The 19,549-nt window shown below is 55.3% G+C and overlaps 2 protein-coding genes across 3 annotated transcripts; one reads left to right on the forward strand and one right to left on the reverse strand.

Annotated features, from left to right (window-relative positions):
• Positions 1-439: 439 nt before the first annotated feature.
• SF3A2 (splicing factor 3a subunit 2) lies at positions 440-11,711 on the reverse strand. Of its 2 annotated transcripts, none has more exons than XM_077788784.2 (9): positions 11,578-11,711; positions 9,688-9,856; positions 8,388-8,459; positions 7,691-7,737; positions 6,791-6,900; positions 5,081-5,130; positions 4,334-4,474; positions 1,995-2,063; positions 440-914 (listed from the first exon to the last, which is right to left on the reverse strand). In XM_077788784.2, the coding sequence occupies exons 2-9, from the start codon at positions 9,811-9,813 to the stop codon at positions 582-584; spliced, it is 948 nt and encodes a 315-aa protein (XP_077644910.1). In that variant the 5' UTR covers positions 9,814-9,856; positions 11,578-11,711; the 3' UTR covers positions 440-581. The 2 variants fall into 2 exon arrangements, with proteins under 2 accessions (XP_077644910.1, XP_085418719.1); XM_085562593.1 differs by lacking the exon at positions 11,578-11,711 and adding an exon at positions 10,662-10,814.
• Positions 11,712-11,945: 234 nt separating this feature from the next.
• Positions 11,946-18,903, forward strand: PLEKHJ1 (pleckstrin homology domain containing J1). The gene is made up of 6 exons (XM_021528302.3): positions 11,946-12,076; positions 13,130-13,197; positions 14,170-14,236; positions 15,916-16,006; positions 16,190-16,253; positions 16,656-18,903. Exons 1-6 carry the CDS (start codon positions 11,983-11,985, stop codon positions 16,719-16,721), a joined length of 450 nt encoding a protein of 149 aa, XP_021383977.1. The 5' UTR covers positions 11,946-11,982; the 3' UTR covers positions 16,722-18,903.
• Positions 18,904-19,549: the final 646 nt, after the last annotated feature.

Below are 19,549 nucleotides of genomic sequence, written 5' to 3' on the forward strand. Positions count from 1 at the left end.
TGCAAGGAAACATTCAGGATAAACAAACACAGAGAACTAAAAACTTGCCTGAACAGAGCTGTCAGTGGGAGGAGGGCACACAATAAAATCCTGTGACAGCAGGTGCTATCCCATGGTACTGACACTTAATGAATTATAATAATAAACTAAGATTAAATATCAGTAACAGGAGCCTTTCTGTGTCCCCCCTCAGTGAATGAACAGAGATGAAGGGCTTTGGTTGAATCAAAACTGATTAATGGGGGGTAATTAATGGGACACTCATCAGGCAGCCTGGGGGGGATAGGCAAGCCAGCTGATGGAGACACCCAGTCAGGAGGGGAATGCCTTGAGATTCCCAATCTTTTGCCTGCTATTTGGAGAATTTCCAAAATACAACCAGCCTGGGAATGTTTCCTGTACCTAAAGGGTAAGGAAAGTACAGCACAGGGAGCCAGAGGCCAAGGAGAATCAAAACCCTTTTAATGAACCTACAGAACTCAGTCAGGTTTGCAGACATACAAAAAGGATCTGTTCCGGGATCGGGGGCGAGCTGCAGTTAAAAAGCCACAAATCCCACGGGATGGAGCCCATGAGGGGCTTCAGTTGGAGGGAGGGGGAGGGGGGATGGTGCCCGGCCCCTCCGTGGGGAGCGGCGGCCGCATCATGGGGGGCAGGGGGGCAGGGGGGGGCACCCCGGGCGCTGGGGGCAGCTGGGGGGGCACTGGCGGGGGTGGCACCGGCCCGGAGGGGGGCATGGGGGGCAGGGCCATGCCCCCAGGGGGAGGGGGGGGCATGGAGTCGGGCAGGGGGGGCCGCGGGGGCAGCCCGTTCATCAGGGGAGGGGGCGGCGGCCGCTTGACGGTCGGGGGCCCTGGGGGGAGGTTCGGGGGCGCCGGGGGCTTCTCCATCTTGAAGTGGAATTGGAGGAAGAACTGGGAATGGGAGGAAAGCAGAGAAAAGGGAACAATTAATGAGAGATTGACAGAATCCTGGAGTACCCTGAGCTGGGAGGGACCCTCAGGATCATCAGTGCAGCCCCTGGCCCTGCAGAGACCCCCAACAACCCCACCCTGAGCATCCCTGAGAGCTCCTGCAGCTCTGGCAGCCCTGGGGCTGGGGCCATTCCCTGGGGAGCCCGGGCAGTGCCAGCACCTGGTGACAGCTCTGCCAGCACACAGGAGCTGCTCTCAGCCCCAGAGCACAGCTCAGGCCTCTCCTGTTACCTGCAGATGTCCCAACCCTGGCAGTATCTGTGATTGGCACAGTCCTGCCCCAGATTTTAACTCCTCTGAACTCTGAGGGGTGAGGGGTGACTGGACTCTGAACTGTGAGGGGTGGGAACCCCCCAGGCACTGTCCCCTGGACACAGGGGAGCACCCCCAGCCCCAGGCTCCCTCAGCCAGGCGTGTGCAGGGAACACAGAGCCAGGGAGAGGACATGGTGCTGCACTTTTATCATGGAATCATCAAGATGGGAAAATCCAAACCTAACCCTAAGATCAACAAGTCCAGCCACCAGCCCAGCAGCAACGACACATTCAGCACTAAACCATGCCCACAAATGCCACAACCACTTTTTTGAACACTTCCAGGTGTGTGGTGTGCCCTGGGCAGTCTGTTCCAATGCCTGACAATGTTTCAGTGAAGGAATTTTCCCAATATCCAACCTAAACCTCCTCTGGCACAGCTTGAGGCCGTTCCCCTCTGGTCTTTTCTCCTGTTCCCTGCGAGCAGAGCCCAACTCCCCTCTGGCTGCACCCTCCTGTCAGGGAGTTAGAAGAGCAAGAACATTCCCCCTGGGCCTCCTTTCCTCTGGGTACTTATGTCCCATCCTGCTGCCAGAAACTGAATCCCCTCCAAGATCCCACACAGGAGGATCTCTGTCAGCTCTCACTGCACAGGTGCATTGAGAGAATGGAGATTTGAACAGCAGAGGCAGCAGGACAGAACTGATGCCACTGTCTCCAGTTGCTCTGCTCTCCTTGAGGACAGACATTACAAAACCTCAGTTACCTGTTTGGTTTCTCTGTTCCAGTGAGTCCAGAACTTTCCCTCTGCTTTATCAATTTCTCTGCTTGGCACCTGCACCAAAGGAGAACACAGAGCTATTCTCAGCAGCACCAGATTAGCTCAAAGGCCCTTTTTAGCCCCAGAGCCTGTGAGATAAGCACAGTTATTCCAGGCCTTGCAGGGCTGTTATTAGACAGAGGTGGAGGCAGGAAAGAATTAAGTTACTTCCCTATCGGTCAAGGACAACCAGCAAAAATCCCTCCCTGAACATCTGCACAGAAGCTGAGGAGTGAAGCCCAGAAGGCTCCTGCCTGTGCCAGACACTGGGAATTCACAGCTCCCCAGAGCTCAGCACAGTCTGGTTTTCATGCCAGAGTCCTCCACCAAACCTCACCGGGGTTTAATGACTTCCAGCCTGACACCCCTTCCACTCCATTAACCCATGAGGGTAGCGCAGACATCAGAGAGTTCATTAGGATCTAATTACAGAATATCCTGAGCTGGAAGGGACCCACAGGGATCAAATCCATCCCCTGTCCCTGCCCAGACCCCCCAACAGCCCCACCCTGAGCAGCCCTGAGAGCGCTGTCCAAACGCTCCTGCAGCTCTGGCAGCCTCGGGGCCGGGACCATTCCCTGGGGAGCCTGGGCAGTGCCAGCACCCTCGGGGGGAAGAACCTTTCCCTGAGCTCCATGCCAAGGCCTGGCACAGCTCCAGCCCTCGCTGGGCTCCAGGGGCTGTCCCAGAGCAGAGCTCAGCCCCGGCCCCTCTGCCTCCCCTCGGGAGGAGCTGCAGCCCCGAGGAGCCTCCCCTCATCTCCTGTGCTCCAGCTGAAGGAGCCAAGTGCCCTCAGCCGCTCCTCAGACCTTCCCCAGCTCCGTGTCCCTCCTTGGGACACTCTCCAACAGCTTTGGCTCCTTCTGACCTTGTGGTGCCCAAAGTGCCCCCAGCACTGGAGCTGAGGCTGCCCCAGGGCAGAGCAGAGTGGGACAATCCCTCCCTGGCCTGCTGCCCCCAGGACAGGGCGGCCCTTTGGGCTGCCAGGACTCAGCGGTGCCTCAGATCCAACTTGCCACTGACCAGGACCCCCAGGTCCCTCTCTGCATCGCTCTGAGATGACGCAGACGTGCTGTGATGCATGGAACAGTTGCTGTGCACATCCCAAGGGATGCTCCTGCCTTAGAAGAGCTCAACTTGGGCACCTTGGTCTGGTTCTCTGGATGTCTGCTGATTTCTAGGACATCTGGGTCCTGTTTGGCTTTGGGATTTGCTGCTGAATTTCTTTTTTCCTCAGACCCTTCCCCAGCTCCATGTCTCTTCTTTGGACACTCTCTAATGGCTCGGTATCTTCCTCATATCACAGTGAGCACACATAACATTGATGGTGAAGCAACCCCAGTGCAGAGCAGGCAGGGACAGTCCCCTCCCCTGACCTGGCAAAGGCAGGAAGGGAACTCTCCCAGATTTCCAGGACTCCTCTCTGTCTTAGGTTGGAAACAGGGGTATCCTGTTCCTATCTGTTAGGGGTGGGGCAGTTCTCTTCTGTTCATTAGGCAGTTTTCTTTATTTCTCCCACAGCCAATCCTCCCTCCAGGAGATCTCTTCTGTTAATAAGCCATTAATTAACTTATGTTCATGGGCCAGTGAGTGTCCCTACATGCCTGATAAAATTCCATCATCCCACTGGGAGATGCTCCGCCCAGGCGAGGAACCAAACATTCCTACCTGGATCCAATCTGACCTGGGAACAGCACAGCAGCCTTTGCCCCCTGCATTCCCAGAGGAGCAGCTTTCTTCCCCACTGCATTCCCAGAGGAGCAGCTTTCTTCCCCACTGCATTCCCAGAGGAGCAGCTTCCTTCCCCCTGCATTCCCAGAGGAGCAGCTTTCTTCCCCCCTGCATTCCCAGAGGAGCAGCTTTCTTCCCCCTGCATTCCCAGAGGAGCCCAGGCCCATCTCCCCCAGCCCTGGAGCTCCAGAGGAAAACTCCCCCCTTGTGCAGGATCCTGCTCCAGCAGAAGCACAGCTGGCACTGCAGGAGGGCTGAGCCCCCCTGGGATGGGGCTGAGCCACTCCCTGACCCACAGGCCGCGATGGCCTGCTCTGACTCTGGCAGTGGTTTTTTGTTTGTTTGTACTATTACATTTGTATTTTCAGTTTTCCTGTTAAAGAACTGTTATTCCTACTCCCATATCTTTGCCCGAGAGCCCCTTAATTTCAAAATTATAATAATTCAGAGGGAGGAGGTTTGCATTTTCCATTTCAGGGGAGGCTGCTGCCTTCCTTAGCAGACAGCTGTCTGTTCAAACCAAGGCACTGTCCCAGGGGTTTGCCAGGTCTCACCTTGAAGGCGATGGTCTCGTAGGGCTCAGCTGCCATCAGCAGGTACTGCCAGCGCCGGTCCGGAGGCTCGATGCGCTGCTCGTAGGCCGACATGAAGCGGTGCCGGGGCATGATGCTCTCAGCTATCTCTGGGTAATCGATCTGGGGGGGCAGGGCAGCATTAACAACCCCCCCTCTGCACCCCCACCTCTGCTCCAAACACATCCCTCAGTGTGGAGCACACCCAGAGCGATCCACAATACAAAGGAAACAGACAGCGGAGGTAAGGGCTGAGAATCCCAGAATGGTGTGGGATTAAAGACCCCACACTGAAATAGGGGACATTTAGGAGAGATGGGGGAAGGAATTGTTCCCTGGCACGGTGGGGAGGCCCTGGCACAGGCTGTCCAGAGAAGCTGTGGCTGCTCCATCCCTGGAAATGTTCCAGGCCAGGTTAGAGCAACCTGGTCTCATGGAAGGTGTCCCTGCCCATCACAGGGGGTTGGAAATAGATAATTTTTTAAGGTCCCTTCCAGCCCAAACTATCCTGTGATTCTCATTTAAATCCACCTCAGACTCCACATTCCTCTCCTACGACACAGCCTGATAGCTTAGCTCAGAGATTTGCTCAACACAATCAGCTGCAGCAACTAGGAAGATAAGGCCTCATTATTATTATTGATTTCATGGATCCTGCAAAGAAGTGCTCATGTAGCAGCAGTGTTACCTGGAAAACCCTGACAAGGAGAGTTTTAACCCTGCCCTTACCTGGAAGAGAAGGCTCTGCTGGCCTGTTTCTGGGTCCCTCTGTTTGGTCACTGTGAAAAAAAAAATAAGAAAGCTGAGAACATCCCCTGGCAGGATGAGAGCAGCATTAATCTGCCCTGGGAAACACACAAAGTTTCTAAGAATTAAATATTACAAGATTTTTCTCCTATTTATCAAACAAAATGTCATATTATCTTTAACCAAAGCTACTTCTGTGAGGATGAGCAGGCCCTGGCACAGGGTGCCCAGAGCAGCTGTGGGTACCCCTGGATCCCTGGAAGTGTCCAAAGCCAGGCTGGATAGGGCTTGGAGTGAGTTGGGATGGTGGAAGGTGTCCCTGCCATGACAGGGGTGGGGTGGGGTGGGCTTTAAGGTCCCTCCCAACCCAAACCATTCTGGGATTGTGTCACTGCCATGGGCAGGTTTGGGCCCCTCAACCCAAGAATGACACTGAGGGGCTGGAGCGTGTCCAGGGCAGGGGCAGAGCTGGGGAAGGGTCTGGAGCACCAGGAGAGGCTGAGGGAGCTGGGAAGGGGCTCAGCCTGGAGAAAAGGAGGCTCAGGGGGGACCTTGTGGCTCTGCACAGCTCCTGACAGGAGGGGACAGCCGGGGAGGTCGGGATCTGCTCCAGAGAACAGGGACAGGAGGAGAGGGAACAGCCTCGAACTGTGCCAGATTTAGGTTGGATATTGGGAAAATTCCTTCCCTGAAGGGACTGGAAAGCATTGGAAGGGGCTGTCCAGGAATCACCATCCCTGGAAGTGTTAAAACACCTGTAGATGTGGCACCTGGGTACATGGTTTAGTTGTGGCCTTGGCAGTGCTAAGTTTACTGTTGGACTCAATGATCTTAAAGGTATTTTCCAACTTAAAGTATTCCATGATTCTCCTCTACTGAAGTTCAGCTGCTGTGGACCAAACCACTGGTGAGATTAAAAACCCAAATTTTCTACTGAAGGCCAAAAAAACAGAAAAAACCCCATGAGCTCTGCATGGAGTGAGTGATTTACAGCATTAATGAAAGGTGCTGCAGCACAAGAGAAGGAGGAGAGATGAAATGCCATCATCTCCCTGGCAGCCTGAGACACACCCATCTATTATTGACGTGGTTCTCCCTGCCTGTCAGCCATAAAGAGATGTTCCATGAGCAATTTAAACAATAAAGACTTCAGGAGAGAGCCCATATCTTATTCATGGGCAGAACTGTGGTATTCACATTGCCTCTGAACAGAGAGAGACTTAGCTCTCTAAGGATTTCTCCTGAGAGAGGCTGTGGGAGAAGCAGAGAAAGAGAATCAAAACAATTCTTATCTCATTTGCTACGCCTGTGTTTATGTACATCTAGAATGTGTTATAGAAATTGTTAAGAAGCTGATTTCTTAATTAAATACTAGTAATACTGTTTTAAATTAATTAACCAATTAGTATACAACTGTGTCAGGACTCAGCAGAGTCACAAGTTTTCTAGTTAGTTAGTAATAGTTCTTATTAGTGTAATACAGTGTTTTAATATAATATAGCATAATAGTATATAATATAGTACAATAAAGTAATTAATTAACCTTCTAATATCATGAAGTTCTACACATCATTCTTCCTGAATTGAGGATCATAGCACCAATTCAGAGCTGATACAGAGCTGCTCAAAAGCCTAATGAATAATTCACATCCCAGCCAGGCAGGCACTGCCCATCAGGGACCCCTGACTCACCCTTGTAGCCTGGGCGCCCAATTTTGACAAATTTCTTCACTTCCACTTTGACCTTCTCTGGGGCAGGCTGGGCAGGGGCTTCCTTGGCTTCCTTGGCAGCTCGTCGGGCCCTGGGGATTAATTTAAAATTTAAGGGTTACCTGCCCTTGTTTCTGAAGGAAAGCCAGGAGCAGTTTGAATCCCTCAGCACAGCATTCCACAGGAATCATGCCAGGAAATCCTATTTCCCTTCCCCAGCTGCATCCATTCTCCCCCCAGCTAAAGGCTGTCACTCAACCATCTGATCCACCCTCATGATGACCTTGAGGCCAGGCTCCACAGATGGATTTGGAAAGACTTTAATTCTTGAAATCAAAATGAAAAAAAAAAAGCAAAAAAAAAGAAAAAAAAAAAGCCAAACCTATAGGTCATGCAAAGCAAACTGGATTCCTTAAAACAAAACTTACAAATTTCTCCAAACATGTATTAACAAATCCAGATCACAGAATTTTAGAATCTCCTGAGTTGGAAGGACCCACAGGGATCATCAAATCCAACCCCTGGCCCTGAACAGAGACTCCAGTAATCCCACCTGAGCATCCCTGAGAGGACTGTCCAAATGCTCCTGGAGCTCTGGCAGACAGAGATCCTCCTAACTAGACTCACACAATTTGCTTTTAAAACTCTCTCTCTCTCTTCATTCAGCAATTTCACAACTGGATTTGAACTTTAGCTTAAAATAGAGATCTTCAGCACCATTTTCCAAGCAGATCCAGGCTGTGCCTCCTGGCTGCATGAGGAACCACAGTAAAATAACAATCAGGCAGAGTGCAATGGAGTTAAAGGACTACAGACACCCAACATCATAATATTAAAGTGCTTCCGTAATGGAGAACAAAGTTATGGTAGAGGATAACTTACAAATTGGTCTGATGCTTCTTCCCCTGGGTATGTGCCAAGTAACTCCCCTGAAATAAAAACCAAGGTAGAAGTTAAATGAATCTGTGACTGAAACATTCCTGTCACAGGAAGATTGCATCACTCCCTGACAAGGGTGTTTTAATCCTCAGCACAGAGGAATCTCACTCCAAAAGTGCAGATTGCTCTCAGCTGCTGAGCTGTCATCATGTCTTGGGTTATAAATGTGTATTTTGTTTCTTATATAAGTGGGGCAGTTATTTTTTGTTATTGGGTAGCTTACTTTATCTCTTCTACAACTAATCTTCCCTCTGGGGAGATATCTCTTGTTAATGGGCCATGGAATCTCACTACATAACTGATAAAATTACATCATCTCATTGTGAGATGTTCTGCTCAGGGGGAGGAGCTAAGTATTCTTACTTAGATATAATCTGAGATTTAGAACACCAGGAGCAGTCCTTCTCTACCAGATTCTAAGAAGAACAGCTTTCTTTTTTACTAGATTCTCAGAAGAAGACTAAGCTCATCTACACTACTCCTGAACCTTCAGAAGAAAATCACTCTTCAACAAGATCTTGGTGCACACTGTCAGGTTTAACCACCCCTCAGGTCTCAGCAGTCACTGCCCACGTGCTGAAGCTCCTGTTATTCCCAAATTGCTGCTGCTAGGATCAGGACAGGCAGGTGCTCCCCTCACCTCATTGTTGTGGAGCGTCAGGCAAAGCTTGCACTCGTAGGAGCCCAAATGATTTTTCATAAAATAGGGGTCCTGGGAAAAGAATGACAGACGAGTTATGAGCAAAATCCATTGGCAAAATAAGAGAATAACCAAAATACTGCAGAGTTCTGCACTGGAAGAAAGGTTCTTCCCCCTGAGGGTGCTGGCACTGCCCAGGCTCCCCAGGGAATGGTCCCGGCCCCGAGGCTGCCAGAGCTGCAGGAGCGTTTGGACAGCGCTCTCAGGGCTGCTCAGGGTGGGGCTGTTGGGGGGTCTGTGCAGGGACAGAAGCTGGACTGATGATCCCTGAGGGTCCCTCCCAGCTCAGGATACCCTAGGATCCTGTAGCTGAGTTCAGATTTTAAATTAACAGCACAAGAGAGGTTTAGGAGGAGGAAACAAGAGAGAACCAACAGCAGCTATGTGTGCAGTGGTGACAGAATTCCCAACTGTAGCAGGAAACACCACAACCCAAACCAGCCCTGGGGAGACTGGAAATAGATGGATACACAAGAGCTGGCACCTCCTTGTCACTCTGTCCTAAATATTCCTTATTCAACCCCCACATGCCCAGAAACAGATGTATTTAAACCCAATCCACACCTCAGCCTGGAAACAAGGAGGCTCTGGGGTGACCATAAAGCCTAAAGGGGCTCCAAGAGAACTGGAGGAATGTCGCCCTGATTCTTAAGATTTTCTAAAGCCTTCTGAGTTTCCATTCTGTTAGAGAACTTTCTCACACAACTTTCTGTAAACAACTTATTGTTCTGCATTCCTTCATAGAGGTGGAGAAACTTGATGTACTAGTAGTTTGTCCAATGTCATTGGAGAGGTGGCACTTGCACCCTCCAATCCACTGTTACCTTTAAAAAAGTATAAATGCTGGAGTCAGAAAATAAACTCTTTCTTTTTCACCTTTGCAATAGTAGCAGCTTGTGTCATGCTTTCATGTGTCCTATACCGACAGAGGAAAACTTTGGAAAAGGGCCTGGAAGGACAGGACAAAGGGAAATGGCTTCAAAGAGACCAAGAGTAGGTTTAGATGGGAGACTGGGGAAAAATTCTTGGCTGTGAGGGTGGGCAGCTGGCATGGATTTCCCAGAGCAGCTGTGGCTGCCCCTGGATCCCTGGAAGTGTCCAAGTCTAGGCTGGACAGGGCTTGGAGAAACCTGAGATGTCCCTGGATGAGCTTTAATGCTCCCTTCAACCCAAAGCACTGCAGGATGCCATGAATGTGACTGTGCCCGGTGTCCCCCGGGCTGCGGGGGCTCCCCTGCACCTTGTTGATGTCGATGGTCTCCAGGGCCAGCTGCCGCAGCCGCTCCCGCCGGTCCCGGTTGCTCTCGGAGGCCGAGGCCACGCCCCCGCTGCCCGTTTTACCCCCGGGCCGGTGCTGGAAATCCATGCTGGGGATTTCTGGGCTTCAGCTCCTCCTGGAGAAATGGAGTCTGCCAAGAGGAAGGAGTGTCAGGGACAACTGAGCCACAGGACTCTTCAGCCGCAGCAGCGAGGGTGGGGGTGACACCCAGGCATGCCCCAGGCACACAGCACGGGATGCAATCCCACATGGAGCACATCCGGCACCACCGACCTGGGAAAGCCGAGTACGGATCCAGAAAATCCCCCCGGAGCCCTTCCCATCACCTCAGCCACTCCAAGCCCAGCTGGGCCCCACCAGAGGAGCCTTCCCCCCTCACCTGAGGTACCAACAGCCCCAGAGCTCCTCCCTGACCACCACCAGGTCTATGCTCCCCCACCACCCCCAAAGCCCCAGGGCCACCCCCAACACCAAGGGAGGGTCAGAGCCCCCCAAGCCCCCCAACAAGGTCAGGGGTTCTGAGCAATGTCCCCAAGCCCCAGGTGAGGTCCTGGAGTCCCCCCTGCCCTCAGCAAGGTCAGAGCCCTGCCTAGACCTCCCCACAGGGAGCCCAAACACTGGAAAGACCTTTGAGGAACCCCAAATCCTTCCCCACAGAGCACCCAGTTCTCCAGTGTCTCGTCCCCAGTCCCTCTCCAGCCACATCCCCCTGTAGCTTCAGTCCTGATTCAGCCAGTCAAGGCCCACTGACTCCCACTCAGGTGCTCTTCCCCATCCTCCCCACACTCCCCTGGCCCTACCCCAGTTTCCCACTCGTGATTCTCCAGCTCCCCCAGCCCCACCACCCCAGTTCTCCTAGTCCCTCCATTTCCAGCACCCTCAGTTTCTCCAGCACCCCCAGTCCTCCCACCCAGGGCACCCAGTTTCCCCAGTACTTTTCCAGTAGCTCCATCCCAGTTCTGCATTCGGCAACCTCCAGGTGCCTCCGTTCCTGCCCCGCTGATCCTCCCAGTAACCCAAATCCTGCCCTGGTGCTACCCTGGTTTCCCACTCGTGATTCTCCAGTTCCCCCAGCCTCACCACCCAGACCACCCAGCACTCCCAGTCCCTCCTCACCCAGTTCTCTCAATTCTTCCTTACCCAGCTCTCCCAGTCCCTCCTTCCCAGCTCTCCAGTCCCTCCTCACTCAGCATGCCAAGTCTCTCCATACTCCAAACTCCCAGTCCTTCTTCACCCAGTTCTCTCAATTCCTCCTCACCAAGCTCTCCTAGTCTCTCCATACCCAGATCTCCCAGTCTCTTCTCCCCCAGTTCTCTGAATCCTCCTCACCCAGCACTCCCAGTCCCTCCTCACCCAGTTCTCTCAATTCCCCTTCACCCAGCATTCCACATCTCTCCATACCCAGCTCTCCCAGTCTCTCCATACCCAGCATTTCCAGTCCCTCTTTCCCAGCTTTCCAGTCCCTCCTCACCCAGCATTTCCAGTTCCTCCTTTCCCAGTTCTCCCAGTCTCTTCTCTCCCAGCTTTTGCAATCCCTCCTTTCCCAGCTCTCCAGTCCTTCCTCACCCAGTTCTCAATTCCTGCTTCCCAGCTCTCCCAGTCTCTCCATACCCAGCATTCCCAGTCCCTCTCTTCCAGCTCTCCCAGTCTCTCCTCACGCAGCACTCCCAGTTGCCCAGCCCCGACTCCCCAGTTCCCCCAGTCCTGCCCCGTTCCCCCTCAGTCCCCCTCTCCCCTCAGTTCCCCCTCTCCCCTCACGGCCCCTCTTCAGTCCCCCTCTCCCCTCATGGCCCCTCTCCCCTCAGCTCCCCTCTCCCCCCTCTCCCCTCAGGGTCTCTCCCCGCTCCGAACCTGCGCGCGGCCGCGCTCCCGCCCCGGCGCCTGCGCGCTCCCGCGGCTCCGCGGTGTTTCCGGCCCGCCGAGGCCGTTCCGGCTCCGAAGCCGTTCCGGGCCCGCCGAAGCCGTTCCGGGCCCTGGAGCCGTTCCGGCCCCGAAGCCGTTCCGGGCCCCGAAGCCGTTCCGGCCCCGAAGCCGTTCCGGGCCCTGGAGCCGTTCCGGGCCCGCCGAGGCCGTTCCGGGCTCCGAAGCCGTTCCGGGCTCTGAAGCCGTTCCGGGCCCCGAAGCCGTTCCGGCCCGCCGAGGCCGTTCCGGGCTCCGAAGCCGTTCCGGCCCCGGAGCCGTTCCGGGCGCTCTGAGGGCGCTTCCGGCGGCGCTGGGGCGGCCCGGGCGGGGCCGTGGCCGGGGCCGGGGCCCGCCATGCGCTACAACGAGCGGGAGCTGCTGTCCCTGGCCCGGCAGCCGGCCGAGAAAGCGGCCGAGATCCGCATGAGTGTCCCCAAGAAGGGCAGCGGTGAGCGGGATCCGCGCGGGGCGCAGCCGGGGCTGGGGTACCGGGGCGGGAGCGCGGGGGGATCGGCGCTGCCTGAGGGGCCCCGAGCGGGGAGGCAGGGCTGGGACAGCGGGAGCGGTGTGCGAGGGGAGCTGCGGCGGTGGGGCTGAGGATACTGGGGAAACTGGGGCGGCTCCGAGCCGGGACTGGGCGAACTGGGAGTGCTGGGGGAGGCAGGGGAAGGTGGGACAGGACCGGCGGTACCTGGGGGGCAGAGTCGGGACTGGGGATACTGGGAGGGACTGGGAAGGTGCCGTGGGTGGTGGGGCTGGGGGAACTGGAGAATCACGAGTGGGAAACTGGGGTAGGACCAGGGAAGGGCTGAGGGTACTTGAGGGGCCCCGACTGCAGAATCAGAACTGGAGCTGCTGGGGGAAGAGGCTGGAGAGGGTCTGGGGGAGCTGGGTGGGAGGATTGAGGGTACTGGAGAATCCAGGCTGGGAAACCAGGGCAGGACTGGGAGTGCTGGGAGGCAGGGCTGGGGACAGGCAGGCTGGGAGGGCTGGAGTGTGGCAGTGGGGAGCACGAGTGCTGGGCTCCAGTATGGGCGTGCAGGGAGGTTCTGGGGCTGGGCTGGGGCCAGGGAGATCCCCCATTTCCAGGGGATCTGGGGAAGAAGGTCTTCCCTGAAATCTCCTAGAAAATTCCCCTGCAAACAAGCAGTGTTGTGCTCACTCCCTTGTCCTGAGCCTTTCGTCCTCTGAGCACCTGCTGGACTTTGTCCCGTGGGGGTGACGCCCGTGCTGGCAGCTCCAGGCAGGGCTCCCAGGATCCGGAGCTTTTCCTGGAGTGCCTGGAGCCCCGTGGTGCTGCTGCTGTGAGCTCTGACTGCCCGGGAGCTGCTCAGGGGCTTTGTCACCCTGAGGCCACTCAGACACTGTCACCCTGAGGGAGCAGCCTCGGGGGGTGCCTTGGTGGGGTCAGCGCCACGCTGGGCCCTGGCAGGGTGGGCAGGGCTCCCCTGCTCCCCGTGCCCCTGCCTCAGCCCTGCCCTGCTCCCTTGTGCCCCTGCAGTGCTGAAGAAGCGCCTGGTGAAGCTCGTGGTGAACTTTCTCTTCTACTTCCGCACCGATGAGGCTGAGGTAGGGATTGGGCCTCTGCGTGGGGTTTGTTCCCCTCCTCCTTTCTTCTTTTTCTATGCCTGGATTGTGTGGGCTGGGAAAATGGTGCATGGCAGAGCTGGAGCAGGGTCCACCTTCCATCAGTTCAGCAGGGCTCCAGGAGAGCTGGAGAGGGACTGGGGACAAGGCCTGGAGGGACAGGACACAGGGAATGGCTCCCAGTGCCAGAGGGCAGGGCTGGATGGGAGATTGGGCAGGAATTGTTCCTGGCAGGGTGGGCAGGCCCTGGCACAGGGTGCCCACCCTGGATCCCTGGCAGTGCCCAAGGCCAGGCTGGACAGGGCTTGGAGCAGCCTGGGATGGTGGAAGGTGTCCCTGCCATGGCAGGAGTGGCACTGGATGGGCTTTGAGATCTCTTCCAACCCAAAGAGTTGTATGAAATGCAAGATAAATCAGGTCTGCAATCCCTTCCCTGCTGCCTGATTTGCTTCTGACATGTTGGTTCACTTGGACAAGGATTTCTTGTGGTTGCTTTTGTTCATGGCCAATGTCACCTGCTGTCCCCGTGTCCCTGAGTAGTACCAGGTGGTTTTTTGGTCATCCTCAGCTGCTGCAGCTCTGCTCACACTTGCAAGGCTCCAGGACAGCCCTTGCATAGCTCAGTGTTGGTTATTCTGGGTGTCACAGTAAATGTTTCATCTTTGATTTTAAAAGCAAATGTTTTTCTCTGGTATCACAGAGTGGTTAAGACCAGGCTGAAACTGAGCCAGTAGAGATGATTGACACCTAATTAACAAATGCAAAGTGTTGCAGGTGAGACTGGCATGAAAAGGTGATTAAAGGAACATGAAATATGGTGCAATCAGAATGAATTATTCAAAAGCAGCACCAGCTTGTGAAAGTTGCTTAAAAGGCTCCAGGGAAGTACCGTGGGTTGAGCCCTCGTGGTGTTGGGGCCCCTGTGGGTTAAACCTTCTCTCCATGTGTTTTCAGCCCATTGGAGCTCTGCTGCTGGAGCACTGCAAGATCACCAAAGAGGAGGAGAACGTCTTCTCCATCAGTGAGTGCTGCCTGTGCACCCCTTTGCCTTCCCCTGGTGGGAAAGGGAATGCTGAATGCTCAGTTCTGCTTTCCCCTGTTTCCCTGGTGCAGTGGGGTCAGCTCAGCCCTTCCCCTCCTCAGTGGGGTCACTGCCCCCAGCCCTTCTCCTCTCCCTCAGTGGGGTCAGGGCCCTTCAGGTGGGGGTCAGGCTCTGCTCCCAGGGAACAGAGGACAAGACAAGAAGAAATGTCCTCCAGTTGTGCCCAGGACAGGTTTAGATTGGATACTGGGGAAAATTTACTCACCAAAAAGGTTTGGAAGTACTGGCACGGACTGCCCAGGGCAGTGGTGGAGTCCCCATCCCTGGGAGTGTTCAGGAGATCTGTGGATGTGGCACCTGGGGACAGGGGTGAGTGGTGAACCTGGTGGTGCTGAGCTGATGGTTGGACTTGATGGTCTTAAAGGCCATTTCCAACTTTACCAATTCCTCAACCTTTCCCCTCCTCAGGTGCCAGCTGTTCCTCACTGTGCCTGTGGCCATCCCGAGGAAAGCTCAGGGATATTCCATGGCACAGCCTGAGGGACTTGCACAGCTGCACGTGCAGAGCAGCACTAAGAGCAGCCAGGCCCCACTGCCTGCCTGTGGAATCTCTGGCAGGGGGAGCTTGGTTATTGACAGATCTGCTCTGTGCTGCTGCATTTTATCCAAAAAACACCCTAGAGAGGCTCAGATAAAGCTGCTCCAGCCCCATCCTCCCCTCTGTGCGTCCTTGTGCAGCGGCAGCTGGGCCAGCTCCCCTGGGAGCAGCCTTTCATCCCGCAGCTCTCCCCTCTGCCAGAGGTATGTGGCCACAATAACAGGATGTTTCTCCAAGGCCATCCCTGTATCTTTTGGCCTGGCTGCCAGGCACAGCTGTGGTTCTGCTCTGTGCTTCCAAAGGACCCACAAACTGCCTGAACACACTGAGCCTGGAGCACCATGTGCTGGATTTTGGGGCTTTAGGGATTTTGGGAGCTCTGGTGGAGGAGGATTCCTGAGCAGGGTTAAACCCAGCGGTACCTGGTGTTGGGATGTGTCCACAGCCCATCCCGAGGTGCTGGTGCAGCCTGACCCAGGTGCTTGGCAGCAGCAGCCCTGAGGGTCTGCTCAGCAGAGCTTTGGGGACAGGAACTGGTGGCATGTCCTGGCTCTGTCCTGGTCAAGAACTGGAGTGGCACCAGGACCTGCTCTCCATGGTGGGAGTACCATGTGAATACCACGTTCCCAAAAGCTTCCAGCAAAGGCAGCTCAGGGCCTTCTCCCAGTGCAGTTTAACTCCTCTGTTGGCTGCTCCCTGCAGGTATCCCAGTTCCTCTCTCAGGGCTGTTCCCACTTGGATTTAAATTCCTGGTGTCTTTGCAAGGGGCCTCAGGGAGTCAGTCCTGGATCTGGCCGTGTGGTCCAGTTCAATTCACCCTCAGTTTGGGAAGCTGCTCTTCCCAAGGTCTCTGGCTGCTGTAAGCTGGGAAATGCTGTGGGCAGCTGCCCCAGGCACCCAGAGCCACCCAGGCAATGGGAGAGGGGCTGGAGGTGGGGGCTGCAGACTCATTCCCACCTCATCTTCGTTAACAGAGCTGCTAATTGTGGCCTGGCAGAGTCTGGGGAGCACCAGCAGCTCTGCCAGGACCTGCCTGGAGCCTTTTCCTTGTCCCTGGCAGGTTTCATCGAGGAGCCAGAGAGGAAATACTGCTTTGAGTGTGCCACGGAGGAGCAGTGCCAGGAGTGGGTTGAGGCACTCAAGAGAGCCAGGTGGGCTGAGCCCTCGGAGCCAGGGCAGTGCTGGGGGCTCTGGGCTGTGTTCTGGGATCAGGAACTGGGAGGGCAGTGCTTGTCTCCTCCCAGACAAGCTTCCCTCCAGCTCGAAATAGCATCTGAAACTTCCCCACATCCTTCTCTGCTCAGCCCTTCCCGTGCTCTGTTCCTGTCTTGCAGCTACGAGTTCCTGAGGAGGAGCCTGATTTTCTACAGGAACGAGATCCAGAAGATGACAGGGAAGGTGAGTGAGTCCCTGCAGCTCAGGTGTGGCTGATGGCTCTGGCTGGCAGCAGGGGCTGTTGCTGCCAGTCCTGCCCAGGCTGTGTGTGGGAAGGAGATTCCAGATCCCATAGGGAGCCATGGTCTCCACAGCCAGACCTGAAGACCTTCTCCTGGGTGCTCACCTAACTCTGATACACACTCTGATGCTGGAGTGGCCCAAGGTTTGGAGCTGGACAGGCGCAGAGCTGGAACAGTTCACACCTGGGCAGATCCATGGGTGGAGATGCTGCTCACCCCCTGCTCCAGGGAGGGACGTGACTGTGGCTCCCCTGGACCTTGGCTCCCTGCTGTGTCCCGTGTGTCCCAAGGGCTGCTGGGCTTTGTCTGCATCTCACTGGTGCCTCCCTGTGCTCCCCCACAGGACCCCCTGGAGCAGTATGGGATCTCTGAGGAAGCTCGTTTCCAGCTGGGAGCACACAGGCAGTGACCTCACCTGGCTCCTGGCTCCATCCCAGCAGGACAGCAGCTCCCCACTGTGACCACGTGACTTTTTTATTTATTACCCCAATGTTTTGTATTTTTTTTTAAGGGAATTCGTTGCACATTCCTGGTGCCCCAGCCTGGGGGGCTGAGCTGCTCCATGGATGCTGCAGTGGGAGCAGAGCCCCCAGCCCTGGCATGGGCAGGGGCAGGGGCTGACACAGCTCCCAGCACCTGCTCTCCTCCAGGCTGTGCTGGGGCCACCCGGGCCAGCTCCACCCTTCTGCTCAGCTTCCCTGGCTCAGGATCCTCTGCAGTCTCCCAGGAGCCATCCCAGGCTCATCCCTGGCTGTAAGAGGATGTGACTGATGCATTTCTAGCTCCAAATTAACCCCCTCCTGCCCCTCCAGAGAAGAGCCAGCTCAGCCACAGCTCCAGCTGATGGAGAGGGACATCAGCCCTGTGCAGCCACAGCCTCTTGGGGTCTTCTTTTCCCTCCACTGGGCAGGTGCTGGCATTCCTGGGGGCTGGATAAGCCCATCCAAAAGAACAAAGCTGCAGAGCACGAGGGAACAAAGACAGGGAGAGATCCCTGTGTGATCCTGCCTGTCTGCAGAGCTCTGCAGTGATCCAGCTTCCCAGGGAGGAGAGGCAGATGGAGAAGCTGGCAAAGGCAGGAGCTGCTCCCTTTGGCTGGAGGATGGAGCTGCACGACATGCACCAGCTCAGCCAGGCATTAACCCTTCATTCCCTGAGCCACTGCTGCAGCTTTTCTCCCCTCTGTGTGTCCCCTTTGTCCAAAGGGACAGACCAAAAAACTGCCAAGGTCACAGTGAGCTGCCAGGGAACCAGGGCTGCCTGTCCTGGAGCTCCTGCAGGGAAGAGATAAGGATTAGGAACAACACCCCCACAGGACCCGCCCTGGCTCTGGCTGCACCAAGGAAAACTGCCCAGACATGGGGCATGGAGGACACTCCCCACACCCAGGGCTGCAGCAGACCCAGATTCTTGACTGCCAGAGCAGCTTCCCTGGAACCAGCCTGGGAAAACTCCCAGGAAAGGCCTCGGGGAAGGTCCCAGGAGCCACTGTCAGAGGCTGCTGGCAGCAGGAATGGGGCTGGGGCTGGGGCAGGGCAGGGGCTTGGCCCAGGCTTTGGGGGCTGCAGCTCTGGATGTTGTTCCCCTCCAGCTGCCCAGCCCAGGGAAGGGGTGGAGCAGCCTCTGAGCTGGATTTGAAGGGAATTTTGGGGTCTTTTTCTCCTTGGCTGAGAATTAATGTCCAAACCAGAGGCTACACTGCAGCCTTTGGCATCCTGATGGTTCCCTCTTTACCTCATGCAGCTAAGTACCAATAGTGACAACTGTCACTGATGCTTTAGTTTTTATCTCAAAGCTGAGATTTTTCCATTTTTCCTCCCCAAATACTCCCTTTTCCTTGAATCATTCCAGGTGCTTGCTCCAGAAATTACCAAAATCAGCTGTCCTGGGGGATCAGCCGAGGGCAGCAGGGAGGGAGCAGAATCCAGGGGGGGTTGCAGACAGATGGCAACTCCAGGGGAAGCAGCAGCAAGGGATTAAGAGCAGGAACACACAGGACCTGTGCTTTAGGGAATCAGTATCCTTGGATGACTCCAAAGGGCATTTTAATCCTGCCCAGCCTGCAGTTTTACAAAGCAGAGCTGAGTTCTCAGCTGGGCACCACCACTGTAGCAAATGTGTCACCTGTGCCTTGCAGGACTCGGTGGCCTCCTCGCTGGACACCTTTCCCCAGGTGGAGCTGCCACCCTCCAGTGTCACTGTGCAGAAAATGGTGTTTTATTTGCTGTTCCAGGGAACAGTTGGGTGAGCAAGAGCAAAGCCCAACACGGATTTGAATGTTCATCACCAATGACATTTCCTAACTGAATGTACAACAAAAGCTGTGAAGAGTTGCCAGGGCCAGGCCAGGCCCAGGGACTCAGATCCATGTAGGGCAGGGCTGGGACACAGGGTGGGATTTAGGGAGGGAGGATGGTACTTTGTAGATACTTTGAAATTTGCATCAACTGTCGGCGATTTACAGACAATTGCTCATTTTTCACATTCTGATGACTTTGCTTGTTGTGTTTCAGCTAGAGACAGCTCTAGGCTCCCTGAAAGCCATTCTGTGTTGTACAGTGAACATTCCCAATAAATCCTGTTTTAATCTTTGTGATGGTCAGAATTGTTCTACAACACCAAAACCTCCCTGGGAGGGGTGGCTGGAGCCAGCTCAGGGCCTGCCCAGGGGCACCAGGGGTGGTTCCTGCTCAGGACCCTGCTGGAGATGGCTCCACCAGGGGCTTTGGAGAGGCTTTTTCAGACAATCAGAGAATAATCTGGGTTGGAAGGAACCTTTAAAGGTCAGCTAATCCAGCTGGTGCTGGAGCCAGGCCAGTGGCAGGTGACAAACCTGTGTAGGAAGAGGAGCTGGGTCAGGCTGTGGCCCGGCAGAGCCAGGGGCTGGGGGCTCTGGGTGAACCTGGGGCTGTGTCTCATTTAAATTCCAGCAGGGAATTGGCTCAGGAAGTGTTTGTGGCATCCAGCTCTGAGGTTTAAACACATCCCTGGATGCCTGTGGAGTTGCTGCACTGATGCCACTGCTGGCTAAAAGGGAGCAAAGCTTGGATGGGTTGGGAATCATGGAAGTTGGTCGGAAAAGACCTTTAAAAAGATCAAGTCCAACATGACCCAGCACTGCCATGGCCATCGCCGCCCTTGTCCCCAGGTGCCACATCCAACACTCCAGGGGCTGGTGACTCCAGCACTGCCCTGGGCAGCCCCTTCCAGTGCCTCACAAACCTTTCTGTGAGGAAA

The sequence above is a fragment of the Lonchura striata genome, chromosome 28 (genome assembly GCF_050655825.1).
Source record: "Lonchura striata isolate lonStrDom1 chromosome 28, ASM5065582v1, whole genome shotgun sequence".
Classification (NCBI taxonomy): domain Eukaryota; kingdom Metazoa; phylum Chordata; class Aves; order Passeriformes; family Estrildidae; genus Lonchura; species Lonchura striata.

Coding starts and splice junctions, on each gene's coding strand:
- SF3A2 (XM_077788784.2), bottom strand. CDS start 9,813: ATGGATTTCCAGCACCGGCCCGGGGGTAAAACGGGCAGCGGGGGCGTG. Junction 6,901..7,690: donor AAGAAGCATCAGACCAATTT/GTAAGTTATCCT, acceptor ATTAATCCCCAG/GGCCCGACGAGCTGCCAAGG. Junction 915..1,994: donor GGAACAGAGAAACCAAACAG/GTAACTGAGGTT, acceptor TCCCATTCCCAG/TTCTTCCTCCAATTCCACTT.
- PLEKHJ1 (XM_021528302.3), top strand. CDS start 11,983: ATGCGCTACAACGAGCGGGAGCTGCTGTCCCTGGCCCGGCAGCCGGCC. Junction 12,077..13,129: donor TGTCCCCAAGAAGGGCAGCG/GTGAGCGGGATC, acceptor GTGCCCCTGCAG/TGCTGAAGAAGCGCCTGGTG. Junction 16,254..16,655: donor TCCAGAAGATGACAGGGAAG/GTGAGTGAGTCC, acceptor GCTCCCCCACAG/GACCCCCTGGAGCAGTATGG.